Source organism: Oryctolagus cuniculus, chromosome 10 (assembly GCF_051225735.1).
Source record: "Oryctolagus cuniculus isolate XC-2025 breed Fujian yellow rabbit chromosome 10, ASM5122573v1, whole genome shotgun sequence".
Taxonomy (NCBI): domain Eukaryota; kingdom Metazoa; phylum Chordata; class Mammalia; order Lagomorpha; family Leporidae; genus Oryctolagus; species Oryctolagus cuniculus.
In genome coordinates this window covers 92,822,126-92,850,072 of record NC_142876.1, presented here as the reverse complement: position 1 = coordinate 92,850,072, position 27,947 = coordinate 92,822,126, and the positions used below count along the sequence as shown (strand labels likewise).

Sequence of the window (27,947 nt, the reverse complement as noted above, 5' to 3'; positions counted from 1 at the left end):
TTTTTTTTTATTTATTTATTTTTATTTATTGGGAAATTTCAAACATAAGCAAAAGTAGAGGACAATGTCATGAACACCCACACACCTAGGCATTGACCAGCTTCAGTGATCATTTACTCCCTGTTTTATTCTCTTATGGATTGTATTGAGATAAATCAGATACTGTTTCATGATACTACTTCAGGCTGCATCTAAAAAATAATGAATAAGAGAGTACATTTATCATTTAAGATTTGCATTTTCTATATGTGCCATAGTACCGTGATCACAGAGTGGTGCTGCTTGCTTTTTGAATAGTATTGGTCATTTCATAGGTTGGATCTCCAACTTTGCAATAGCGGCTGTATATATTTCTTATACGCAGGGTTCTCCTGTTTGTGGAAAGAAATGCATTATTAAGACAGAATATTTCTCTCAGAATTAATGGCTTTTACTTTCAAATTAAGTCGTTAGTGTCAAAAAAGCAATATTACATAATATTCTTAATTTTTAAAACTATTTTTAAAATTCATTTTCTGTGGACATATGGAGAAACATTTTCCCCTTCATTTTCTCATGCAGATTTTAAATTGTGGTTGCAAGTGGCCAATTAAAAAAAAAAACTCAGCTTATCATTTGCTTTTAGAATTTAATATAAATAAAAGGCTTGACTCTTTGAAGCTTTTTGATATTGAACATAAGCCACAATGCAAGGAACCAGAAAGTGGAATCAGGTAAACCATATTGCCCTTCAGAATAGGGTATCCACAGTATTCTCTACTGCACTGTCTAAATTGTTTCCTTCATAGCTCTAGCCTCATCTTTTCTAACTTCCTTTGTTTTTCTTCTTGTTTGCCTGTGCACACTAAAAGTGCTCCTCGAACAGAGTCTGCAACATCTATCCTAGACCATGTCCTCGGTGCCTTGGATAACTTCTGGCACCTAAACTTGTGCTTAATAAATACTTGTTGATGGAAGGAATGAATGAATCAGTAGACCTTGTTAACTCATCACTATTTGACTAAATTTTTTTTTTTTTTTTTTTGACAGGCAGAGTGGACAGTGAGAGAGAGAGACAGAGAGAAAGGTCTTCCTTTTTGCCGTTAGTTCACCCTCCAATGGCCACCACGGCTGGCGCGCTGCGGCCGGCGCACCACGCTGATCCAGTGGCAGGAGCCAGGTGCTTCTCCTGGTCTCCCATGGGGTGCAGGGCCCAAGCACTTGGGCCATCCTCCACTGCACTCCCGGGCCACAGCAGAGAGCTGGCCTGGAAGAGGGGCAACCGGGACAGAATCCGGCACCCCGACCGGGACTAGAACCCGGTGTGCCGGCGCCGCAAGGCAGAGGATTAGCCTAGTGAGCCGCGGCGCCGGCCTATTTGACTAAATTTTTACAATAGAATAATTGGGCAGGGATGGAGGAGAGGACCTAGGGTTGCTGTTTTGAAATTATCCCACTTGGTTCTTTGCTTGCTTGCTTGGGCAGGAGGCACGGTCTTTGCAGTTTATTTTGGAGAAACTGGCTTGAAATAGCATCCATATCAGGAAAAAAGCCAAGGACACTATGGCTAGAATCAACGAAGAGAGAGCACAGCACTCTGTCTAGGGATAAAACTTGACAAAACCTGTCTGAGGTAAAAGAGAGACTCTCCTAGGAGTCTAAGACATTTAACTTAGCATAGCACTTTTCTTTCGGTAGAAAAATGTCTGTGAAATATATTCCCATTTGTGCTTTTGTGTCCACAGGGCACATTTCAGCATAGCTGCTGTCTTAATTTTTTGAAATACCTGTCTTGTGCATTTTTCTACTGTGCAAATGAGGAAAAATGTCTCTTTGTAGCTCCAAAATGATCTACAGCATATTAGAATATTATACTTTAGAAGTGCTATTTTGGTGGTCTCTGAAGGAGCCGGAAGTGTTATACGATCCTGCGGCTGTGTATTAGCAGTCAACTGAGTGTCATTTTGAATAACTGGAAATAGTTCTCCAAGGTCATTTGTAAATTCATATTTCTGAATTGCTGTGCACGAAAGAGCCACATTGCTGCACCTGTCACCTTTTTAGCAAGGGGGTATAAGCTAGGATGATGAGAGTCTGTGGCATTGCAAATACAGCAGGTCCCTTTGTATTACCATGTAGGTCATAAAACTATGTTCGTTTATTCCATAAATGCTGTGTGTCTACTCCATTATAGATCCTTGTTGTAGTCAGATGGAAAGAGATGGACAAAAGTGAATGGGCTGAAGTGCTTCAGCATTTTACAAAGTCTCTTGACACTAGGTGCCAGCTGTGCCCCTTGTTTAAATAAGCCTGCTCTCACGTAATATCCAGAGTAAAACTTTTTACAATAAAAATTCTTTAAAAAGTAAAAATAAAATCCCCTATAGTCTTTAGGGAAGCTGAGTCGGGAGAACGGGGATGTTGCCAGAGCGGCGCTACGCCAGGTTTGAGCTGTATGCGTCAGCATTTCCTGGCAGGTGTTAAAGCAGGGCAGGTGTCTGTGTAGAGCACTCAGGGACAGGCGAGTGAGCAGGTCTGGAGGGGGAGGACTGTTGTATTTGGATGCCGGGATTTAAACCTACAGGGCAGGGATCTAATCAGAAAAGAGTAACACACTAGAAGTAGGTTAAGTGTCAGTGTCTGCCTTCTTCAGCGAAGTTGTTCCTGTTCACTCACTGAGTTAAAAGGACACCTTCTTGCTGGCACCGCGGCTCACTAGGTTAATCCTCCACCTTGCAGTGCTGGCACACCGGGTTCTAGTCCCGGTCCGGGCGCCGGATTCTGTCCCGGTTGCCCCTCTTCCAGGCCAGCTCTCTGCTGTGGCCCGGGAGTGCAGTGGAGGATGGCCCAAGTGCTTGGGCCCTGCACCCCATGGGAGACCAGGATAAGTACCTGGCTCCTGCCTTCGGATCAGCGCGGTGCGCCGGCCGTGGCAGCCATTGGAGGGTGAACCAACGGTAAAGGAAGACCTTTCTCTCTGTCTCTCTCTCTCTCACTGTCCACTCTGCCTGTCCAAAAAAAAAAGACACCTTCTTGAGGACAGGGAATGCAGGGAATGGCCAGAATGCATGGCCTTCCAGCTTATAACCATCTTGGAGTAACTGGTAGTGCTATTAATTTTCTGATAATTACATTAAATTAAGCTATGAAGTATGACAGCATGTGAATGGTTAGGGGCCAGTCTCACACCATGCTGAGTGTGAACACAAGCCTGAGAGTTGCCAATTGGATGAGTTGTTGAGACACCTTTTCTGAAATTGGATCACAGAGGTAAGAAACAAAGTTTCACCATGTGAATCACGTATTTGCATTAGAAAACTTAAAAAAAAAAAGTCATCTGTTGTATGCCCAGAGATTCTGTTTTGATCATCTATGCCAAATCTGGTATTAAATATTAATTCCCTCACAGGGTTTATTTCTTCACTCCGGTTAATGTTGCCACTGATGTTCATAACTTTTTCCATTGAGACTTTGTAGAGGCTGACACCCTGGCCCTCACCTGTCAGCATTTTGTGAGTCCTCACTCTCTTCTTGCTGGTAATGTGGTAGATTCCTGAGAGTTCTCTGGGGCTCTTTCTGCCGTCACCCTTGTCACTGTCACTTGTGTGGCCTCCTGAGCTAAAGGTGGCAATGCCACAGCCTTCTTTGCCCCCAGGATTGTGCTCTCAGAGTGAAGAGGAGGAGGGAAGCATCTCCAACAGGTGTGAGAGAGATGCCCCCACCCAGCTTCCTGTCACTTCTGAATACCAACTTTTATCCACACAACACTGAGAGCTGAAGGACTCAAAGTAAGATGGTGAAATCATTGCAGTATTGTGTTTTGTTTTTTCTTCTTTTTGTTAATTCAAAGCCAGTTTGCCATTATGTGTATGTGCTCTTGGGTCTGTCAAGCCATGATTAAGAGCTTAGGCCTTCCTCCTAATTCCCTTTACCAAGTTCTGAGCTTTGCTCATTAGTCCCGGCTTAGAATTCCTGCCAGCCGCACCCACTCCTGGTTTACGAATTCTCCAAAAATATCTTAGACATGCTGAGTGATTTCCTACCTAATGGAAGTCAATTAAAATGGGAAAACATGGAGGTGTATTCACTGTGTTCTCTGCTCTGTTATGTAACGCATTCTATTCAAGTACCTGGGTATTGGTTGGTGACCGCTGTGCCCACTCGAACAGACGTTCGTAGACATTTCCATCATAGCAACCAAGTGCTGAGTTTAAACACTGATCGGTGAAGTCAAAAGCATCGGTTAACAGGATGGCATCCTTCCTGAGAGAGGAAACATGGGTTTGTAAGTATTTCAGAGTGCTCTTTTGGATCTTGTTGGTTTGGGATGGTGGCTAACACCTAATTTGGGTTGCATCATTACTTTTTTCTTTCTGAATTTTTTTTAGGTTTTATTTTATAATCTGTTACAAATGCACAGTAAAAGAGAGTTCCTTAAGGCCTGTTACTTAAAAATCAACATATTCATGTCTCCTGCTCCATTTCCCTCTCCCTAGAAGCCATCATTCCAGTCTTTGAGCTGATGTTCTGGTATTTACCTGAATACCTCTGGATATCTTTTTTGTGTAGCTACTTCTTGGTGGTTTGGTTTTAGATATCTGTTGGATGGCCATTGCAAGGGAGAAGGATTTGTTTTTAGCCTAGCTCTCCCTGCCTCCATGCCTCCTTCTGGCCTTTCAGTGTAGTTGCCATTTTTACCAGATCAGTAATCAGCACTCAGCCATGGTGACCATGTGTCATCACGGTGTCCGAGGTGACTGGGGCGCTCTCCCCAGTTTGCCCCTTTTCTGATGACTCTTCATTGCCATCTTGAGCCCTCCTACCTGTTCACTGTCTCACTCTCCCTGTGGCCTCACATCCCTCCGTATCCTGCTGCAATTCCATGGCCTATGTTATACACTCTCTCATGAGTGTATTGAACGGGGTTTCTTGCTTTGTCATACTAGTTATGCAAAACCCATTCTTTGTTATTCCCCTGATTTTGTGCCACTAAGTTTGTAGCTGTGTAAGTTGGAAGAAGCAGTCCTGATGGGGTTGCTGAGGGTTCAGGCAGGCTCTGCTTGGTGCTCAGCGGTCACACTGCATTGCTCTCGTTCTCTCAGGTGACTGTTTCATCCCTTCTCTTGCGTTCTGAAATCTACACTACCTTTCTCCCCCGTCTCTTAACCTGGATGACTTTACGTCCTATTGCACTGACAGAATGGAGGCAGTAAGGGGATTTTTACAAGTCCCCACTCTTGTGCACATACAGTGCCTTCTCCCTTCTTAGCACAGGTCAGCTGTCTAGGCTTCCAGTTCAGTCTAGTCAGTCTCTTGGTCTGCTTTGCCTTCTATGCTTGCCTGTCAGAGAATAATGTTCCAGTGATTCTCCCTTCCCCTACAATGCCCCAGCGCCCCTCTGCTGGCTCATTTCCATCAGCCTGGAAACGTGTTGTTGGGGTGGGCTGGGTGGTACAGTGGATTAAACCACTCTTCGGGATGAGCACATCCCATATCCAAGTGCCAGTTTCAGTCCCAGCTCCTCTGCTTCATATCCCACTTCCTGCTAATGCGTCTTGGGAGGCAGCAGATGATGGCTCACACACATGGGCTCCAGGCTGCAGCTTGGCAGCCCTGATTTTTGCAGGCATCTGGGGATTGCACCAGTGGGTGGGTGGTCTCTTTCTCATGCTTTCACTGTGTCACTCTGTTGCTCTGCTTTTCAAGTAAATAAAAAATAACCATAGGAAAAAACCCCATACCCTCATTTCTTCCATTTTTTTAAATTATATATTTGAAAGGCAGACAGACAGCTTCTGACTGCTGGTTCACTGCAATGGCTGAGTCCAAAACCAGGAACTAAGAACTCAGTCCACATCTCCCATGTGGGTTGCAGAAACCAAATTACTTGAGCCATTACTGCCTCCTCCCAGTCTGCGTTAGCAGAAAGCTGGAGTTGAGAGCCAGTGCTGGGAATTGAACCCAGGTTCCCTAACGTGGGAGGAGGGCATCTTAAGCACTGGGCTAACCCCTGTTCCCTCTTCCAGCTTAAAATCAGGCTTCTGGCTCCATTTCCCTGTCTGTCATTGTTCCAGATCATAGCTTCCTTTAATGACAAAACTTGAAGATATTTTGCTTGTTCATGCTTGCTCTTCCCAGTTCTGCCATTTCCTCCTGACTGAATACGTTCAAGTTTTCACTCCCAACACGCTGCTGAAATAGCTGTTGTCACTGTCACCTCCTTATTATCTGTGGAGAGTCCCAAGACCTTTTTATGCAGTCACTCCTCGTGATATCATCTGTCTGGTGGATTTTAAGCCAGTGACTTCAAAATTTGTTCCTGCAGGGTCACTCAACCTGCTTGCCAACTTGTGTATTAGACTTCTAACAGACTTCCAGCATAGCATGTCTTCTGGACTCTGGCCGTTCTGACCAGCCTGGCCCTTTGGTGGTCTTCCCCTTTTGAAATTCTCTCTGGCTGAACACCTTCATTCCTCTCTCTCTCTTGCCCCATATCTAATCTGTAGGCAAATCCCATTCTACTTTTATAATACTTGGATCTGAACCTTGACTGCTTCCCACCACCTCCATTGCTGTTTCTCTGGCTCATTCTGCCAGCATCTTTCCATGTTCTCCCTGCTTTTTTGCACTCTTTAATTCTTGACATGGTAACTGGAGTGACCCTTCAAAGGCAGACACCTGATGACTTCACACTGTGTCTAGTCTACTCAGAAACCTCCCCTTCCCACACAGAAAGAGCCAAAGTCTTGCACTGACCGGCCTTCCCTCTTCTGCCCCTCCCTATTTGGCCTTAACCCTCTGCCCTCGCTCTCAGCGTCCTCCTTAGTCACGCTGTTCCCACCTCTGTGGCCGCCGCTCAGTTCCTGGATGGATGTGCTAAGCACACTCTGACCTGCAACACTAATACTTAAGGCCTTTCTGGAATGCTCTTTTACCCATGGCCACAGTCCCCTTCCCTCCAGGCCTTTCCTCTAATGTCATTTTCAGGAATTCTTTGACCTGTTTAAAATCACACAATCCCCCACTCACATCCAAATCTTCCCCAGTCCTTGCCCTTTCCTCTGTCACTCTTTTCTTTGTAACCCCTGGGAATATTCCCATTTTACATGGTGTATGCATATCTCATTTTGTGTGCTCAGGTGTGTGTGTGTGTGTCTCCTGTGTAGGTATTTGTGGCCCTTTTTGATCTGAAAGTCATTCATTTGAGGGATACTTTTCTGAATTATTTTATTAATGATTTTCTCCTTATATTTTCTCTGTCTTCTAGACTTGTCTTTTAGATGATAAACAGCTAGCGTTGGTCCTTTTACTTTTATTTATTTATTGCTTTTGGTCTTTCTGCTTTCTTTCTGTGAGATTTATGCAGCTTTATCCTACATCTTTGAAGATAGTACTTTTTTTTTTTCCCTAAAGTTTTCTTCTCCCTGCAGATTTTCTTGTGTCTTTAAGTTGCTTTGCTTTGGTTGCTTAAGTGTCCAGCCCAGGTGTCTGGAGATCCTTGAGTGTCCGTGCATGGCTGACCAGAAGGTGGGAGTGTGCTCACTGTGGAGTCAGCTGGGTGAGCCGCCAAGGGACTCTGGCACCAGCGTCTCTAATCCTTCTCCCTGGGCTGGTCACGTGCTCCAGAGAGGAGTGATCTTATTTTCCTGCAGATCTAGCCTGGCTGCCAGTTTTTTAGGAATTGGTGGGAAAAGAGGGCTGAAGGAGGGAGGTGTTGTCTGTAGGGCGACCCCATCTTCAGTTAGGCCTGTTCATCCTGCCAGGACAGGGCCAAGGAAAGCTTTAGGTGGAAGTTGACTTTCACAGCCATCCTGTCAGTCTCGCTGGCGCCCCCTTCCGGAGGACTGCACAATGTGGCTATTTCCCTAGGGGTCTCTGCTGTCACTTGTCTGCTGGGACACCATGTGGCCACCTACCCTCCCACTTTCATGTTCCCTCTCCTGTTTTGTGTCTGTCTGTCGGTTTTTGCCTTTTCAGAAATTGGAATCTGTCTGCTGATGTTTTGGTAGGGTTTCAGGAAGGAAGAAAAGTGAATGCATAGGCTGAATCATTACCGATCCCCCAGCTGATCTTAGGACCACTTAAACCCGTTTGGATCTGTTAATGAGCATTGCATAGGGAGCCGGTTTTGGTGTCACTTGGAATAATGAGCTGTCCTTCATGTGTCATCTCAGAAATCTGAGGGCAGTCATGACTCATCAAGGCAGGGAACTGTGACACAGAATCGTTAAAAGCATGGAATCTGTTACACACTTAATTACCTTGAGATGGTGAGGTTACTTAGGAACCCTAATGTAAGTAAATCAATTTGTGGCTGTGATGTGTGCGGAAGCTGGCAGCTTGCGTCAGTGCTGTCTGTCTTGTCTTGCATTCTAAGTCTCTGGAGCTGTGGCAGGCACTCTGGTGCTGTTTGCAGAGAAAAACCCATGCTTTGGGGTGGTAAGGTGATCTTTTGTATTTTTATCATCACTGCCAAGTGGAGCTGGAACATTATTTTGTTCATGTGCTTTCAAATGCTGAGCCTTTCAGAAAGTTAGACACAGGTGAGGTTGAGCTGTGTGGTACTTAATTGTGCTTTTAATGATTTCCATCACTGGAAGTCAGAATGGCTTCTCTATATTAGGGAAAGTTTACTACCTGGGGAATAATTGTATCAAATGTGTGCTGGACAATTTTTTGGTGATTTAATTGAAGAGAACATGTACTGGCCACCAGCTGTCTGGTAAGAGGTTATATGCACTCATAAATGGCACATAACATAGTGAATTTCTAACAAAAAAGAGGAATTTGGTCTAGTTGTTCTTAACCTATCAGGAAAATCTTATTTAAACATTTCCAGTCTTTTTTCTTTTTATTCTCTTGGCATTATTGACAGAACATTGGGAGGTTTTACAGGAAAAGTCACAACCCCCCACGTGTAGCAGGCAGCCCACTTTCTGCCCAGTGAGGTCTCAGAAGCATTGTGTTCTCATATCAGCCCATTTTTCATATAATGGACAATGGTAAGTCATTTGTTTTGTTTTAATTCTTGTTTCTCCAGTGGTCTGGTCAGGTAGGGCTTTGATTTGTTTTTTGAGTAATCATTTAGATGTGTTTATGATAACAAGATGAAAGCATTGCATTCATATTTCATGACCCTAAATTGTCCATCAGTAGTGCTTCATTTAAACATGATTTTCATAATTGTACAAATCAGTATATGAATTACTGCGTTAAAAAATATGAAGCTGAGGGAGGAATAAAACAAGTTTCGTAAACTTGGCAAAAATTTGTTTAAGTACACATTCAATAAAGACAGGAATGTGTTTGAAATAAATAGTAGTTCAGCATGAACTTTAATGTACAGGTTAAGAGCACAGACTCGGGGGTCACATGGGGCTCCTCCTTTTCTAATTTTGTGATGCTGAGCCAAGTGAACTCCCATAAGCTTCATTTTCCTTCCCAGTAAAAATGGAGCTTAATAGTACCCATTTCAAAGGGCTGTCTGGATTACATGAGAAGACGTTTGTCAAGCTCCTGGCACAATGCCTGGCTGCCACCTAAGTGCTCCTTGCATCTTGGCTGTGATTAAGACTAATGTGAGTCACACACCTTGTTCCTATACAGCAGGTGGCGTTGTGGTCCTTTGCCTTAGAACGTGAACATGTTCCTGTTGCCTTGACAGTGTTGAAGAGCTCAGTTGAGGAGGCTAATTTATTCTCAAGCATTTCTATCTCTAATTTTTTCCCATTTTCTTCTTTTGTTAAATCTGTAATACTTTATGTTGGCATGATAATTAGGGTGGAAATCTTTTCAGGTTGTTGCTTCTGCCAGACCCTGTGCTAGCAAGGTTTTAGAGACTGAAATGACTTGTGACAAGGGTCTCTGGAGGCTACCATGGTTTGAAGTCCAAGCAACTCACCTGATCAGGGGGAGCAGGTCCATGTAGGCTGTTCTGGCCATGTCTACTTGGGCCCCAGACAGGAAGCCGTCATGGAGAAAGTCACCTGAGTTAGTCAGGATGCCATGCAGGGCGTGGAGGTCACAGAGGCGTTTGAGCACCTGCTGGATGGCTGGCTCGTTCTCCAGCTTCTCCAGAGCCTCCTTGAAACTCTTCACAGAGATGTAGTAGCAGTGTGCCTGCCAAGGTGCACAGATGCGTTAGCCCGGAGTTCTGCTTTCTGGCTTCAGAAGCCATCCTGCAAGCTTGGCCTGACTGCCGGGAATGGACTTGCTGCAGCCATGTTTCCCAGCAGACTGACAGCAGCCAGCTCCTGTCCTAGCTCACGCTGGGGCTGGCAGAGCCGTTGTGATGGTCTGTATGGCTGTGCGCGCGTGCGTGTGTGTGTGTGTGTGTGTGTGTGTGCTTATTGGGGGCTTTGAAACTTGGCCTTTGGTTTTCCATTTTGCCCAGGGCAGATTCAGGTAGGTTTCAAAGTGGAGAGAACAATACAGGAGCGCTGGAGGCTGGCCTAGGGAAAGTGGAGGACACAACACTCTGTCAAGAGTCCGTTGTGTTTCCAGTGGGATGTGTATGTGTATATGTGCACACTTACTGGGTGGAGAAATTCACCCCAGCTAGAGTGGAACGCCTTGAGATAGGCGGTGCTGTTATATTTAAGCTGTCTAGCCTTGTCAGTTAACATTCTGCACAGGTTGGGAAGTGACTGGTGAGAGCCCCCAACCCCTGTCAGACAGGCTCCTTCCCTGGGTCCCCTCTCCTCTCCACAGTCTGGCAACTAAAGAATGAATGCCCGTCCCAGCAAGAGGCTTTGAGGACCCTGCTTCCCCTAAGCCTAAAGCCCTTTTTGAGTGGCCCATGTCCAAAGGTTGTTAATGGTTCTGAGTACACTCCTTCTCCCTGGGCAAGTGCACAGAATTATCCTTAGCTGTGAGCTCCTTGAGGGAGAGAGGACAGGAGAGTATAAGCCAGTGCATACAGACCACCTGCAGATCTTATTAAGTGCAGATTCCAGAGCGGGGCCGAGTTTGTGCATGTTTAGCCATCTCCTCTGTGGTGCTCATGTTGCTGGAAGTGGCTTTAAGTAGCCACATTACAGTGTCTTGGGTGTTAAAGGAATTCATCCAGAGACACACGGGATAGGAAAGGTCATTCCAGGCACGAGTGACTTAGGGGCAAAGGGCTGTACTTATAGGAGGCTGCAGGTGACCTCATGAGGCTGGAGTATGGGGGTACAGTGAGGTGATGAGAACTGTAGTTAGGGAGCACCTGCTTCTGTGCCCAGGTTGATGAAAGGCTGGGAATGACACAGCAGGGATTTTATTCCATGGGGTCAGGGCATGGCTGGCAGTCTTCGGTAGAACAGCTACCTGATCACGGTTCTCATTTGGGAAGAATCTGCCTTTACCAGGGAGGCCTTGCATGGGTGCTGGCAACTCCGTTTTGCCACCCATGTGAGAGATGAAGTTCCTTGCCCAAGGTCATATGGCTAGTTAAGTGGTAGCTGTGATTGCCCTGTGATGCCGGAGCTGCTGGAGACTGAGGCTGGGTCCTGCCAAGTGCTGCAGTTGATCCAGTGGTCCTGCACACTGGCATCTCTCCTGGGCAGGGTCTGAAGCTACAGGGTCAGAGCTCCAAGGGCTCTTCCACATCTGTTTCTTTTATAGACAGGGAGGTTAAAGCCCAGGGTGGGAAGGGACTTGACATTTCCTCCCTAGTATCAGCCTTTTCTTGTCTCACTTGGGATCAGCTGTCCCATTGGTTGGAAACCTTCCTCGCCAAAGCTACCACCTCAGCCTTTGGCTGGCTAATTGCAGTTCATCTCTGAAGACTGGGCTATTGTGCCATTTCTTCTGGGAAGTGCTTCTGACTCCTCCAGCTGAGCCGACACACAGGCACCTGTGTTTTCCTGTCATGGTGCTTTCTTGATTATACCTGGACACAGCAGCTTTGCTGTTGAATGTCTTGCCCAGTGCCTGCTGCACAGTGGGTGCTTAAGTATTTGCCGACTGACTATGAATTATGGACAAACACAAAATGTGGTGGAAATTGAATCAGACTTCCAAGGATTGCCTGTGGGGCCAAGGGGAGACTTGACCTGCTTTTCTATCTGGGAGGAAATATTTGAACAACCTGAAGCAAATCCAATAACAGTGCCTCATTACCTTTTCCCCTAAGAGCTGCCAGCAAGATTGCTTTGGAGTTAAGTCCTTTAATTAAAATGCCCTGGACTAAAGCTTTGGAAGTGGAATGAGGGCAGCCACCGTGCAGAGCTGGGGAACAATGACAAAGTTGGGATTGTCCCAGCAGGGTGGCCCTCTGAGCTTCAGCTCACCTTAGCAGCCTGGAGGTGTATGATCGTTGTCTGGTTCCAGGCCTCATGCTCATCGGCCCCAGATTGCCTCAGGGCCTGCAAATGATGCACCGAGTCCTTTGTGAGCCTGAAAGCCATAGAAAGACTAGGTCAGCTCCCCAACCCAATAGCAAAGCCTGGGCTTCCACAGAGGTAGCAATGGTAGTCCCTGAGTGTTGGCGGCTTAGTTGTCATAGGGCATAATGTAGCCCTTCTCAGGCCATGCATTCCTTATCTACAGTGGTGAAAACTGAGTCCCAGAAAGGTTGTCTGGCTTGTCCAGGGTCACGTAGCTAACAAGGAGCGAGCCAGGGCTTGGATTTGTGCTTAATCATCCTGTGGCACAGTGGCAGCCACAGGAACTGCCCTTCTTTTTATCTCCCACTCCATCCTGAGGCCAGTGCTTTTGGGCCTCTCTCTGGGCTGACTTCACATGGTCCTAGTCAGCAGAATGGTTTTTCTTTAATGGCTGGCGACCCTGCCTGCTGCATGTTCCACCTAAGGGATCTAAAAACAGAAAACTGACCCTTGTTCTCCAAGTTGTTAGGTTACTCGCTTGGCATTTTATTAACCGGTAATCACCTTTTGTTGTTGTTCCCTGCCTGTCCACCCATGACCCTTGAATTTGTGTGTAAAGCAGTGTTTATTAAGCAATATTTACTTTGCTTTTTCTGGGAATAGAAAAGCAGATGTGACACAATTCCAGATGAAGAGAATGGCATTTTTTTTAGCCCAGCAGCCTTATTTCCCATGTTCCTGCTCTGCTGGGCCAGTGGATAGCTCTGCGAGGCCCGAGGCTCTTAGCAGACTGGTTTGTTATGGAGTCCTGGCACCTAGAACAGTGCCTGTCATGAGTAACTGGGCGTCCTAAATTGTTTGTGATCCTGAAGTCACAGTAGCCATCCAGGCCGCAGGCTGGAGTGCAGGACCTCTCCTTGTGCACAGAAATCATTTTTTTCCTAGGTGGTTTTTGGTGTTTGAATTTGGGACAGGGTTCGGAAGGATTCTTTGTTAGATAGTTGAGTCTCCCCGTCTTTTGGAGGATGTGGTCTGTGATTGGCTGGGACTTCTCCTGATACGTTTGTGTATTTATGTTCGTTCCACTGTGGATCATGATAGAATCTAAGGATTTACACAGTTCTCAGGGCTAGAGAGTGCTTGTCCAGATGGAGAAGTGATGGAGGTCCCTTCACCTTTCCTCCACCCCTGGCGGCAGGAGCCAGGAGGACGGGCAGAGTGGCTGGGTCTCCACAGATGTCCCCCCCAACCAATCCCAAAGGTGGCCCAGGGTGGGCAGGGCCTGCCCCCAGGAGGGACAGCTGACTTCTCTGCTCCATGCTAGCTTACCTGGCTGCCACATGTGCCCAGGCCGCTGTGTAGAGCGCTGGGCAGAAGAAGTCGGCTGCTGTCTGTGCTGGGCACCTGGCCAGGTCAGGCAGAGCGAGATACGACACAGATCGAGGGAGGGAGCGCTGTGATGTGGAGCCTGGAAACCCCTGAGCCTGCAGGCAGCTCTTCACCAGAAACCTGAGGGGGGGGTGGGGTGGGAGCAGGTAAGAGGGCAGGGTTCCGGGGGACTGCCCAGCACCCCTCACTCCCAGAGACTCCGGTGGTCGCCTGGGAGACCACATTCCTCCTGACATCTGCCCCTCCCTGCAGAACCCCCGGGCCCTCGTGCTGTGGCCGATCCTCTCAGCTCCTGAACGTTCACCCTGTGAGGTCTGAGCAAACAGAATCCTCTGTCAGGATTTCTTCTCCAATTTGGAGATTTGTATTGACTTGTCTGGCGGCTATGCGGAAATTAAATTTTCTTAGCTGAAGAAAGGGGAGATGCGAGAATGTCAACACGAGGGTGAGGCTTGCAGGGCTGCCGGCTGCTTCCCCAGTACAGTCTGGTGGCTCTGGGTTCTGTGTGCAGAGCCCCGGGTTCTCAGGCAGCTCCACAAGGTCTGTGTGATGCTCTAGAAGTAGCTGCACCTGCCTCAGTCTCAGTGTCTCCACTCACCTGAAGTGTGAGTGTGGGGGGAGGGGGTGGTGGTGATGGTGGAGAACCGAGGGAGAGAATATTTGGAAAGTGCTTGGCAAGGGCCTGGGCACTGAGTGCCTAGCACATGCGACTGTATTCTTTTGATAATCAGATAAGCAGTGAACATCATGTGTCTTTACAACCTCATTACGTGTTATCCTCCAGGCGTGGAGTCACCTGACACGAGGTCAGCCTGAGGGGCTTTAGCAGCTTCAGGGCCCCAAGACACTGGAGAGGTGAGAAGCAGCCGCCTGTTTGGAGGAGGCTGACTTGCCCATTCCTGCCTCTCAGGTGGGAACCTGTTGTGTGCAGGCTGAGACGGTGTGTGTGTGTGTGTGTGTGTGTGTGTGTGTCAGGCAGCAGGAAAGGCAGGCGTAGTCCCTGCCCTCAAGGAGCATCTCGTCTAGGTGGGAAGCAGGACTAAGAAGGTAAACAAAAAAGAGAAGACAATTACAGATAGTGATCGTTGCTCCAAAGGAAACAGGCAGTGATGGGTTGGGGGGCAGCAGGTGCAAAGGCCCTGTGGTGAGAAAGGAAATGTACGGCTGGCAGGAGTGAGTGGGAGCAGGACTGACAGGGAGACAAGGCCCAAGCTGTAAGTTTCTTGTAGACCTCAGTAGAGAGGGTATTTTTCTCTGAGTTGTGGGAAGACAGAGAAGACTTAAGCAAGAGAAAGGCACAGTCTTTAGTCTTTGGAAAGGTTCCTCCGCTCCCTGTGGAGACGTGGGGCAGGTGACCTGTGAGGAGATTGATGCCATTGTCTAGGTAAGGGGAGTGGAGGCCTGGCTGGCAGCGGCCGTGGATCTGGTAGAAGCACATGGGTTGGTGACCTCGGTAGGATCTGGACAGCTCTCAGGCAGCACTTCCCAAAGCTTTGTGCCTTTGTGGGCATCAGACAGAAGCCTCTATCCAAGCAGCTTGGTGGTCCCTAGGGCTTGGCAGTGATGACCCAGCCCAGTCCAGACCTTACCTGGCTACCTGCAAGTAGAGCACCGTGTTCTCACCCTCGTAGGTACAGGAGGCCGTCACACTGGTGACCAGTGACGGCAGGCCACTGAGCTTGGAGTAGCCGTGCCCACCGCAGGCCCTGCGGCACTGCTCGGCTCCCTGGGTGCAGAAGTCCGACATCATGGCCTTTGTCCCTGTGCTTAGCGCGTGAAGCTGTGGAGAGAGGAAGGGGGTCAGGTGGTGGGGGGGGACCTCCAGGAACAGCAGTGCTCAGTGCTTACTGAGCGTTTACTGCATGCTGCGCACACCTGTGAGCTCACAACTATGGATGTGAAAGCTGAAACTCATGCAAAGGCACGCGGCTGGGGGCGTCACTGCAGAGGCAAACGGGACAGGCGACAAGCTCACCGGGCCCCTTGTCTCCAGTCTCGGCTAGAGGGAGCTGCCTGCCTTGGGCCCAGCGTCCTGAAGGAGCCAGGGTTTTGCTGGCAAGCAGAGGATTAAGAAAAGGGGCCTGAGAGGATCGACTGGCAACCCACGGCGTGGTGTGGGGGAGGGCTGCGGCCTGAACAGGTCCGCCCCCGATTTCCATGTTGGAGTCCTCACCCCCGAGGGATGGCGTTAGGAGGGAGGGTCTCTGGGAGGTAGTTAGGTCAGGAGGATGGCGCCCTCATGACTGGCATCAGTGCCGTTTAGAGAGGCCCAAGAGACCCATGCCCCTTTCCTGAGATGAGGACCTAGCACACAGCTGTCTGTGAACCAGGAAGCAGGGCCTCGCTAGACGCCACACCCGCCAGCCCCTTGGTCTTAGATGTCCCACCCTCCCTCACTGTGAGAGCTAACTTCCTGTTGTTGATGAACCATGCCGGTGATGGCATTTTGTCACCACGTCCTGGACACACCAAGACAGAGGGGCTGCAGGCAGCAGGCCTGTGTGAGCCTTTGGTTCTTGAACGCCCCTCCTCGTCTTCGGACTTCCAGGTCGTAGGGAGGAAGGTGGTCTCCCTTCACCTTCCTGTGCTTCAGCTTCCATGTGTGTCACACGGGGCTGTGAGGGAGCCTGCTACGCAGTCGGAAGGGTTCATGAAGCAGTGCGTACAAAGCACTGTGTCTGTCTGACAGACACACTCTCAGTACACGTTAGCTCTGCAGTGCTTTATCTGAGACCCTTGGCCCGAGTGTGATCTGGAATCAGAATAATTTTTTTTTTATTTAAGAAAAGCAAAGCAGAACAGTTAAGGCTTATTATATATGACAAATGCACTGTGTTTGGGGAAGCCTTCGTGGTTGAAAATGCAACATGTAAAATGCATTCGTGCTCAGTGGAATCAAGTTAGTTGAAGTCAAACTGAGTCACCAAATGAGTTCCAAGAGACTTGGTATTCTAAGCTCTTTGGGTTTCAGATGCACATCAGGGATTGTTGACCTGTGTTCCTCACATGTTGTGTAAGTATTTTCACTAAGATTTTTGGAGCTATGTGGTGGCCAACTGTGCATGGACCTTAAACCTTAAACACACATCAGGGTACACAGTTTCCCCAGATGCCCTGGGACATTGGAAGCTTGGGAGGGTGGGGGCGGGGACGGAGGTGAGAAGGGCCCATGGGAGCAGGGCTGTGGCTGCTTCCCAGTGGCTAGAGCAGTCTTAGCCACCCTCCCCAAACGTGCCCGCCAGCAGACCTCGGGCAGGAGTACCTCAGGCAGGAGTGTGAAATCTCGGTCCAGAATGTTCTTATATGCCTGTTGAAAGAATTCCAAGAGGCCGGTGGCCAGGAAGTGGAAGGCGTAACACATGGCCAGCTGAGGAAAGAGCTTCTGCTGCTGTGTCTGGTGCTCTAGGATTTTGACCTCTGGATCACTGAGGAGCAAAGAATCAGGATTTAGAAGACTGCTCTGTGCCACACCCACCTTTCCATGTGTCAATGACATTAACCTTTAAACGTTTGTAGTTCTTTATAACTCACTGCAAAACTGACATGAGGCTATCAAAGTCTCATCTAAGAGTAGGCATTTAGCTTGGTGGTTAAGATGTCTGTATCCCTGATTGGAGTACCTGGGTTCAACTCCCAGCTCCAGCTTCCTGCTAATGCAGACCATGGGAGGCAGTGGTGATGGCTTAAGTAATTGGCTTCCAGGTACCCACATGGGAGATGTGAGTTGAGTTCCTTGCTCCTTGCTTTGGCCTGGCCAAGTCTCGGTCGTTGCAGACATTTGGGGAGAGAGCCAGTGAATGGGAGCTCTGTCTGTCTTTCTGTCTCTCTGTGTCTCAAATAAATACAAATAGAAAAAACCTCAACTAACATGAATATTCATGTATTTCACTGCAGAAATACCAACATGTTTGCTTATGGGTGCTGTCCTTTGTGGAGAGTCACAGCATGAGTACCGTATTATCCTAAAGATCTGAGTCTGGTCCCATGGTGCTGGGGAGAAGGGGTGATTTGATCTGTCTTGTCTCACTGCTCCTGTGCACTTGCTGTGTTCTGGGAGACACATGAAGCCTAAACAGCCACTCTAGGATGTGAACTTGAGGGCAGTGGACCCCAAGGAAGTGGCTGTTTCTGCCTTGGCCATTGCTAGGTCCTTGTTGCCTGAGACTGTGTCCAGTGTCGGGCTCTGGGGTGGCTGTGCAATGATGGTGAGAAGCCACCAATAGCTAAAAGGAACCCGAGGTCTCCTCTCTGTAGCAACAACTCTGCTTGTAACCACCCTTGGGACACTGCCACAACCTAGGTGAACGGACTGTGTGCACAACATCATCTTTCTGGCACCCTGTCGTCCAGAGGAGACCCCCTCAGCCCAGAAACTTGAAGTCAAGGTGATGGAGGACGCTGGCCTAAGAGCCTGGCATTTTGTCCTCAGCCCTGCCCTGGAAATCTGCTCTGGTCACACTCGTTTTGTAGATGAAGAAACTGGGCTCAGCGTGGTGCCTCTGTCTAGCTGACTTCCAGCCCTCAGCCCCTCTTGCGTGGATCCTGGATCTTGGATCCAGGGCGTGAAACCCCACCAGATGGCCAACGTTGGGTGTTCCCAAGTTCCATTCCCATTGCTGTCACTCCTCATACGTGAGGGAACTGGGGCCCTGTGAGCACAGAGGATTTGTCCAGGGCCAGTCAGAAGGACTGGGATGCAAACTATCAGGATGCAGCCCATTGCTCAGCCACAAGTAAAATTATGCAGCTTCCCTCAGGTTGGGGCAGTAGCTCAGCCAGGGTTAAAGGGAACCAAAGAGACCCCACTGACAGAGCTGGATGGACCCTGGTCCCAGCTCTGGTGGAGGGTGGGTGGGGTCAGGGAGCAAGAGGTATCCGTGTGTCCTGGGATTGGCCCCAGGTGCCCCTTGCCTGGGCCGGAGCCGGCACTGGTGGCGGATGACCGAGTAGCGCGTGGCAATGACGCAAGCCTTCTGCAGTGGGGATAGGATCGCACCCAAGAGCAGGTGTACCCGTGTCACCAACATGCCAAGATAATTGCTCTGTGCTGTCCCAAGCTTGATGTAGGTGCCATCTGGTAAGACCTGTGTTGAACAATGATAGGTGTTGGGTTGGAAGCAGCCACAGGCTGCCCCACCCTCTGTAAACGGTCTCCGCACCCCACAGGGCCCATGATGCTCTTCCGGAGCAGACAGCGGCACTCAGCTGGCATGCAGAGGTTCGGCCGTGATTGTTGAAATACCAGAACCCTTAGGGATTTATTGCCACTTCGCCACATGTTGTGGTTCACAGCATCTTTCCTGGGACACTGAGACTTCCCCATGACCCACAACTAAGAGACTAGCACCTGCAAAATTGGGACCTCCAGGTGTTCTGCCAGCACTCTGGCTCGCTGGTGTCTGTCCAGGTGTTTGTGGCCAGGCCTCACTGTGGGTGAGTATTATACCCATCACCCTCAGCCCTATACCTCCCCTGGAGTGGCCTTGCCCTAATCCCACAGGTACACTGCCTCTGCATTTGATGAGTATTTACGTAGAGAAGCCCGAGGCTCAGAGAGGCAAAGTGATTTGCTCAATAACACATTGCCCCTAAGCTGTGGTTTGATCCTTGTGTGTGGCCCAGAGCCAGCAGCAGCCTCCCCAGGCTCCTCACCTGTGCAAAACGACTCAGCATGTTCTCCCTGGGGACCCGCACATGGTCCATTTTCAGGAAGCCATTGTCAATATGTTGAAGACCCATCTTGGGTCCAATATCCCCAATGGTGATTCCTAGAAGGAGACAAGAGATGAGAATGCCCACCAGTGAGGTACCACATGCACATTCCAGCCCACAGCAGCCTGTGGTATTGGGCTTGCCACACCTGCTTCACAGGTGAGCAAGCTGAGATCAGGCGGATGTTGACTTTGGCTCAAGCTCACCCAGCCAGTTAGCACCAAGTCTGTCCAGTTAGATTCCAGCCGGCCTGAGGGATGCCTGTTGGGATCTCTGCCCAGTGGGGGTCCTTCAGGGGCAACATGGGCTCACCTGGCAGTGGAGTGTGGTCCTGGAGGCTCCGGACAGGCACAATAAAGGCATGCATGCCGCGCCGGGCTCCCGAGCAGATGAGCTGGGCCAGGATCAGGGCGTGGGTGGCCGAGCGCCCCACTGAGGACACAGAGATGAGAGGCCCATCAGAGCAAGGCCTGTGTGTCACTGCCCCCAACCCAGCCTCCTGGGGCTGAGGTCACTGATGGGTACCTTGAAAAGTCACTGATGACAGGGGGAATTGTGCCCAAAGAGCCAAACAGACTTAGCACTGACTTAGCAAACTTAGCAAAGCCACTATGAAATGAACAAGCTTGTGAAAAAATCTTTTGGTTCCCCCTTAAAGTATTACTGAATCAGTCACTGTGTCATCAGCCTCATTATAGGGAACCCATTTTTTTTTTTTTTTTTTTTTTGGACAGGCAGAGTTAGAGAGAAAGGTCTTCCTTCTGTTGGTTCACCCCACAAATGGCTGCTACGGCTGGCGCGCTGTGCCAATCCGAAGCCAGAAGCCAGGTGCTTCTTCCTGGTCTCCCATGTGGGTGCAGGGCCCAAGCTCTTGGGCCATCCTCCACTGCCTTCCCAGGCCATAGCAGAGAGCTGGACTGGAAGAGGAGCAACCGGGGCCGGCGCCGTGGCTCATTTGGCTAATCCTCTGCCTGCGGCACTGGCATCCCGGGTTCTAGTCCTGGTTGGGGGACCAGATTCTGTCCCGGTTGCTCCTCTTCCAGTCCAGCTCTCTGCTGTGGCCCGGGAAGGCAGTGGAGGATGGCCCAAGTGCTTGGGCCCTACACCCACATGGGAGACCAGGAGGAAGCACCTGGCTCCTGGCTTTGGACTGGCCATTTCGGGGGTGAACCAACGGAAAAGGAAGACCTTTCTCTCTGTCTCTCTGTCTCTCTAACTCTGCCTGTCAAAAAAAAAAAAAAAAAAAAAAAAAAAAAGAAAGGAGCAACTGGGAACCAGTGCCCCAACCAGGACTAGAACCTGGAGTGCTGGCACCACAGGCAGAGGATTAGCCTAGTGAGCTGCAGCGCCGGCTGGGAACACAAATTACTATTGATCAAAATCCAAGTGGTGCCATACCCTGTGCTGCTGCTTTCTGTTTCCCACAGGGCAGATGTGATGAGTTCCATTTCCAGATAAGGGGACAGGCTCAGAGAGTGGGCCACAGGCTGCATGCAGGTCACTGGCTCAGAGGAGGGCAGAGGTAGAATTTGAACCGTGGTCTGCCTGATTTTCTTTTTCTTTTTTTAAATGTGAAAGAGTTAGAGATCTTCATCTCTTCATCCACTGGTTCACTCCCCAAATGGCAACAAAGGCCAGAGCTGGGCCAGACTGAAGCCAGGAGCCAGGAGCTCCTTCTGGGCCTCCCACGTAGGACATTCTCTGCTGCTTTCCCAGGCACATTAGCAGAGCACAGGATTAGAAGCAGAGCAGCCGAAAATTGAACCAGTGTACATATGGCATGCCAGCACGGCAGGCTGCAGCTTAACCCACTGCACCACAGTGCTGGCCTTTCATTCCTTTTAAAGATTTATTTATTTGAAAGTAAGAGTGACAGAGAGGGAGAGTTAGAGAAAGAGATCTTCCATCTGCTGGTTCTCTCCTCAAATGGCCGCTCTATAGAATTGGACCCAGGCTGAAGCCAAGCGCCAGGAATTCCATTTGGATCTCCCATGTTGGGAGCAGGGGCTCAAGCACTTCAGCCATCTTCTGCTGCCTTCCCAGGTGCATTAGCAGGGACTTGGACCCAATGCAGAGCGGCCACAACTTGAACCAGCACTCTGATGTGGGATGCCGACGTCATAGGTGGTGGTGTAACCCATTGGGCCACAACACTGGCCACATGCCTGATCTTAATGGCTGATTTTGGAGTGGGAGTTGTTATAGCACTTCGACACCAGTTATGATGCTCATGTTGTTTCCAAGTGCCTGGGTTCTAATCCCCCTCTGGCTCCTTTCTCTAGCTTCCTACTAACGTGTACCTTGGGAGACAGCAGGTGATGGCGAACATGGTTGGGTTCCTGCCACCCACAGGGGAAAGTCAGATGGAGCTCCTGGCTCCTGGTTTTGGCCTGGCCCAGCCCTGACTATTGTGGGCATTTGGGGAGTGAGCCAGCACACGGGAGAGCTCTCTTTCTTTCTCTTTCTTAGTGTCCCTCTGCATTTCAAATAAAGAAATAAATAAGCAAATACAGACTTTAAAAAAGGCTATTTTTCCCTCTGCTCTTCTGACAGTGACCATTCATTGTCCCTGTCCCCTCCGCTCATATGTCTTCCGCTCATTTCTCCCTGTCTGCTGTCACCTGTCTCCCTCACCTCTCTGTCGCTCTTCTGCTTGTGCTGAACGCCTTACATGGTTTTATTTATTTTTTTCTACACAAGGTGATCTCTGACTGGGCCCTCAAGTGCCACAGATGTGTTCTAGGGATGAATTCTTAAGTCCAAGGCGGCAGACCTTGGTGCGACCCCTTAGAACTTGGCAAGTCACTGAGCCTGTTGGATATTTGGTATGGCTGCCACCTGGTGGCCACAGAGGGAGACATAGCGTGGGCGGTCTGAGTGGAGATGGTGGTGGCAGAGCCTTCCTGTGTCTGAGCCCTGTTCAGGGATGGGTGCTTTGCTCTCTCACCGTGGCTGGTGGCAGGTCTCACCCTTGACTCAGGAGGTTGGAGGAACTGGGGTTGTCCTGGGATTAGGCCAAGTGTGTGTATATGAATGTGATGTGTACCTATGACCTGTGTGTGTGTGTGTGCGTGCACGTGCGCACCCGTGGCCTGGCCACAACCTCCAAGGTTGGCTGGGTTTCCTCATCTACTGTAAGGTCTCCCTGGGCATCACCCAGTCACTCACTACTGAAATTCTTCACATCTCTCCCCACCCCACCCCATTTTACAGAGTAAAGAACCGGAGGCTCAGGCAGGTGAATTGACTTGCCCAGCATCCCCAGCCCAGAACAGGAGATCAACCCGAGGTCTCTTGGACACCCAAGCCGATGCTACCATGCCCTCCAACTTTGCTCGCCTTGGGGAGAGACAGGGAAGGGGGATGAAAGGATACTCACAGTCCCCAGGCCACCATTTGGTGGCAGTGACTGTCGGGCTATGAATCACAAACTCCTGGGTGGCCGCATCGTAGGTGGCTTCGGTCTCCAGGCCTTGAAGGTACGTCCCTTGGGATCAAGGAAAGGAGTTAGACAACTGGCCCAGGCAGGGTTCTTCCAGGCGAGCTTGGAACCCTGAGTAGCAGCCTGGTATGGACTAGGCTCCACTCCCAGCTGCGCTTGCAGGCATTTCTCTCATCTGTGGCCTTGGTGGGGACACACAGTTCCCTTTGCCAGTCCATGACGAGGGGATGCTGAAGTTTCCCAAAGGAGTAACTGCCCTAATGTTGTCATATGAGGGTATTTCAGAAAGTTCATGGAAAATGGAACAAAAAGATGTTTATCTTGGTACAAAAATATTTTGAAATCCTTGCATACAAGAAATCTTTCAGAAATTCATGAAAGACACATGTTATGAAATAGTTATGCATGGACTACAGTTATTTTTTGCACCAAAATAAACTATTAATTCCATTTTCCCATAGACACTTGGAAGTAACATCACATAGCATGCTTGTACAAATTAAAAAAGGGCACCCCTTTCATAAGACCCTTGGCTGCCCTCTGCTGGAACGTTTTCATATTAAACGTACAAATCTACATTTCTTTGAATGGGTCCTCCACCTCCTCGCCCCCCAGAGTTGTGCAGTGCACAGCCTGGCTACCACGTGAAGCAACCCTGGCTCACCGTGCCCCAGTTCTGTCTGGGCATATGTTGAGATGATCTGGAACGTTTTGCCGAGTGGCTCCCATTTGGCAATCTGCTCCTCTGAGCCCAGGCTCCTGAGGGCTTTCAGGAAGATGCCTTGTAAATTTAGGTTCAGGTCTGCAGAAAGAGCTCTGTGGAAGAGAGATGCTCTGGTTGAGGGTTCGGGTGGCCAGGGTGGGTGAGGGAAGGGGCTCTTGGCATCCGCATCCTGGCTGCCTTTGTTGGGGAAATGGTCCCAATGGCTCATGGGGCAGGGGAGTTTCGAGGTGGTCTCCGGCAGGGCTGCCCCAGGAGTGAGCACCTGTGAGCGTATTCTAATTCCCGACCCTCTTCCGTCCAGCCCATGCGCTGTGCTATCTTCTGCAGGTGGTATCTCTTCCTCGTGGCAGCTTCGTAGAGCTCATTCTGGCTCATGAAGTAGTTGTCCTTACTGCTAAACTGGGGGTTGCCGTGGATGATGCTCTCTGCAGGGCAGGGAGAACAAAGGGGCTCAGAGACCTGGGCGCAGTTTCTGGCACCTCCAGATCTTCCCTCCCATTTGCCTTTCAGACAAGGACGGGAGATCAGATGTGATTGGCTTCAGAGATGAGACAACTGAGGCACAGTGTCCAGATCTGCGGCCCAGGACTCTCCTGTCCCTCAGATGGGGGCAGGGAATATTGGCATTGCTAAAAGTGGCTTCACAATCCAAAGGAATGGATCTCTGACAGTGGGACCCGAGAGCCAAGCTTGTCATTTGAGGGTGGGGCTGCTTGCACAGGACTCGTCTTCCCGGAAGCTCCGTTCCCCAGCCACCTCTTACCAACTTTCCTCCGGAGCGCGGTGTGCTGGGCACCTCCGTCCAGGATGTTGGTGAGCCGTTCCACGCTGAAGGACTGCGCACACCTCTCGCTCTCCATGTCGGGGTGCATTCGGCTGCTCCAGGCGTCCCCCAGTGACACCCGGTGCACTGGGATACCCATCCTGTCCTGCGTCTGGTATCTGAACAGAGACGCTTCTGGCCTGGCTGTTCGGAAGGTCAGCTCTGAGCCTGCGTGCAGGAGGAGCTGCCCCGGGGTCTGTGTCAGCCGGGAGCTGCTCAGTGGAGGAGAGCAGCCCTCTCATAAATACCGGACGCCGGGGCCCGTGTTGTGGCGTGACGAGTTAAGCCACCACTTGTGACGCCCACATCCTATATCAGAGCTCTGGTTCCAGTCCCAGCTGCCCACAGGGCATTTTGGGAGAGAACCAGCAGATAGAAGACCTCTGTCTCTCCATTTCTCTCTCTGCCTTTCAGATAAATAATCTTTAAAAAGAACAAATAAACACTGGGTGCCATGCTACCCTTGAACGTTCTCTGTGGGCTCTGGCTGCAGGCAAAGCCCTGTCTAGCCTTGTACACAGTCATGCCTCAGGATGGGTAGCCAAGATTTGAACAAAGTCTGACTGCACAGCTCCTCCTCTGTGCTACACACATTGCCTGGGAAAGTACTGAAATAAATAAATAAATAAAGATACTGGCACATGAAGACAAGAATCTTAGGTTCAGTGACATGCAGCTAGAGTTGCATGGGGTCTGACCACAAAGCACGCGCGTTATCCACACGCTGGCCCCACAGTGGGGGCTCCCTGGTGGAACTTGCAGTCCCATTCACCTGCTCTCAAGTTCAGGATTCGTTCAGCCCTATTTCTGTGAGCCCTGTGGGGTACTGTGCAGCCAGGGGAAGGAAGTTGGCTCTTTGCCTGTGCGGCATCTCCCTGGGGCTCCTGTGTGTCCTCCACAGCCAGGGTGGGCCCTGCTTCTTCACCGCAGACCCTTGGCCTCTTACAGGCCCCGTTCATCCAGAGCCCGGCAACCTCCAAGCGCAGCCCCAACCATTTCACAGGTCTCTCTAATTTGCCTGCTCCTTGCCGTCTCTTTGGAATTACCCCAGGCTAGCATCATATCTCATCTGGCTTTGGTGTCTCATTTGCTCTCCCAACTGCCAAGGAGAGCACATCAACCAGCGATCATGTGATTTTCCTCCCCTCCTTGGTGTTTGCTCCTGGTGCCCTCTGTCCCTGCCACACCACCTGCCTCCCTGAGGCCTTTCTCCTCCTACCCTTTGACCCTGCTGTTCTCTCTAGAAAAGCACAGCTCTCTCCTTGATAGCCCCAGCTTGCCAGGACTCTGTGAAGCCCTTCTGACTGCCCCAGCCCTGGGAGAGTTGAGCCCCTCTTTGTGGTCCTCACTGGGAGATGTTAGACAAGTCCCTGGGTCCACAGATGTCCCTCCCCAAAGGTTGTGAGCTCCTGGGAAGTCAGCTCTTGAGTGCCCAGAGCTCTCGGGCACCTTCCTGCAGGCTGCCGCTCGTCTTCCTTTCTTCCTCTCCTGAGCCTATTGGCACTGCTGCTCTTACTGTTTAGCAGAGGGTCCACGCCTGGTCAGGTCATGCAGTGGCGTGCAGCAGGTGGGACGCCCACACTGGCTTCAGTGGTGCCTCTGCAGGCTGGGGGCCCAGAGGTTCCTGTGAGGCCACCTGCTCTCATCTCTTCCTCCCCAACCGCCGCTGCTTGCCGTTCCCAAACTCTCTGGGCCTCTCCCCTCCACCAGCCCCTTGGCTGGAGCTGAATCCTCGGCTCAGAGCACGTTGGCTCCCCTCACTGCCCCTCAATGTCACCTCTTTTTTTTTTAAGATTTATTTATTTATTTGAAAGAGAATTAGAGGGAAAGGGAGAGAGAGAAAGAGATCTTCCATCCACTGGTTCACTCTCCAAATGGCCCCAACTGCCAGGAGTGGGCTAGGCTGAAGCTGGGAGCCAGGAGCTTCATCCAGGTCTCCTAGGTGGGTGCAGGGGCCCAAGCGCTTGGGCCGCTCTCTGCTGCTTTTCAAGGCCATTAGCAGGGAACTGGATCAGCAAGAACTCACACTGGTGCCCACATGGATGCTGACATGGCAGGCAGCAGCCTGACCCCCTATGCCACCATGCTGGCCTCCTACACCTCTTTACGATCCCAGGCCCTGTCACTCTACCCTCCTTCTCCTAACATTGAAGGGAATGAACTCATCCTTAGGTTTTTGTTTACTGCTACCCCCTGCCCCACACACTAAGACAGCACTAGAAGGGAGTGCAGGGACCTTTGTCACCTGCGTGCAGCGGCATTAACAGTTGGGCAGGGCCTGACCCGCCGGAAAGCCTCGTAAATGTGTGGATGAAAAACGAGGTGCCCAGAGGCACCAGGAGCTTCCTGGAGGGTCCAGTCCTTGGGATTTCCTAAGCCTCCCACTCCGTGACCCAGCTGTGGACTCACCTCTGTCCTGTGCCAGCGTCAGTCTCGGCCTGTGCTGGCCTCTCCCTTGTGGCAGGCTGCTGGCCCAGCCCCTTCCTCCTCCCCCAGAGGGGTGGGACATGGAGCTCTGACAGCTCTGCCTGTCTGGCTGTCAGCCAGCCCGGAGGCAGAGTTTCTCTCCTTCCCGGCTCCCTGGGCATGTGTGCTGTGCCCTGCCAGGCGCCAGTGCTGCTCTGAGAGTCCTGCTCTGAGGATAAAGCCCTCCAGTCTCAGCGTGGAGATCCCTAGAGAGCTGTGCTTCCAAAGGGAAATCCTAGTTGCCTTTCCTGATCATTGCTGAAGGCCAGAGCTGTCGTGCCTGCTGGGACTCAAGGCGTGTGTGAAGGGATTGCTCTGTGAGGGGAACTGTGGTTTTTTTTTTTTTTTTTTTTTTTTTTTTTTTTTTTTTTTTTTTTTACAGGCAGAGTGGACAGTGAGAGAGAGACAGAGAGAAAGGTCTTCCTTTGCTGTTGGTTCACCCTCCAATGGCCGCCGCGGCCAGTGCGCTGTGGCCGGCGCACCGCGCTGATCTGAAGCCAGGAGCCCGGTGCTTCTCCTGGTCTCCCATGTGGGTGCAGGGCCCAAGCACTTGGGCCATCCTCCACTGCACTCCCTGGCCACAGCAGAGAGCTGGCCTGGAAGAGGGGCAACCGGGACTAGAACCCGGTGTGCTGGCGCCACTAGGTGGAGGATTAGCCTAGTGAGCCGTGGTGCCGGCCTGGAACTGGTTTTCCCCTCTCTCCATGTTTCTGCTCCGTCGCCTATCTTACCACTGATATTCTCACACCCCTTCCAATGTTACTGGGATCAGTTAAGTGTGGAGCACCTGCTGTGCCAGTGAGGGGGATGGGTGCTCAGAGGCCCCTTCCCCGCCACGCAGCACAACCCTGGAAAGGAGGATGCAGCTCCCCATTTTTAAAAAAAAGGTTTATTTAGGGGCCGGCACCTTGGTGTAGTGGGTTAATCCTCTGCCTGTGGCGCCGGCATCCCAAATGGGCTCCGGTTCGAGTCCTGGCTGCTCCTCTTCCAATCCAGCTCTCTGCTATGGCCTGGGAAAGCAGTAGAGGATGGCCCAAGTGCTTGGGTCCCTGCACCCATGTGGGAGACGGGGAGAAGCACCTGGCTCCTGGCTTCAGATCG

The 27,947-nt window shown here is 50.4% G+C and overlaps 1 protein-coding gene across 3 annotated transcripts; it reads right to left on the bottom strand.

The window, feature by feature from the left end:
* Positions 1-26,815, bottom strand: ACOX2 (acyl-CoA oxidase 2). 3 transcript variants are annotated; one of them, XM_008260475.4, is made up of 15 exons: positions 26,790-26,815; positions 24,321-24,564; positions 23,820-23,982; positions 23,498-23,649; positions 22,771-22,878; positions 19,704-19,823; positions 19,332-19,447; positions 18,591-18,763; positions 16,942-17,104; positions 15,269-15,459; positions 13,620-13,799; positions 12,255-12,360; positions 9,881-10,098; positions 4,110-4,242; positions 1-371 (listed from the first exon to the last, which is right to left on the bottom strand). In XM_008260475.4, exons 2-15 carry the CDS (start codon positions 24,478-24,480, stop codon positions 309-311), a joined length of 2,046 nt encoding a protein of 681 aa, XP_008258697.1. In that variant the 5' UTR covers positions 24,481-24,564; positions 26,790-26,815; the 3' UTR covers positions 1-308.
* Positions 26,816-27,947: the final 1,132 nt, after the last annotated feature.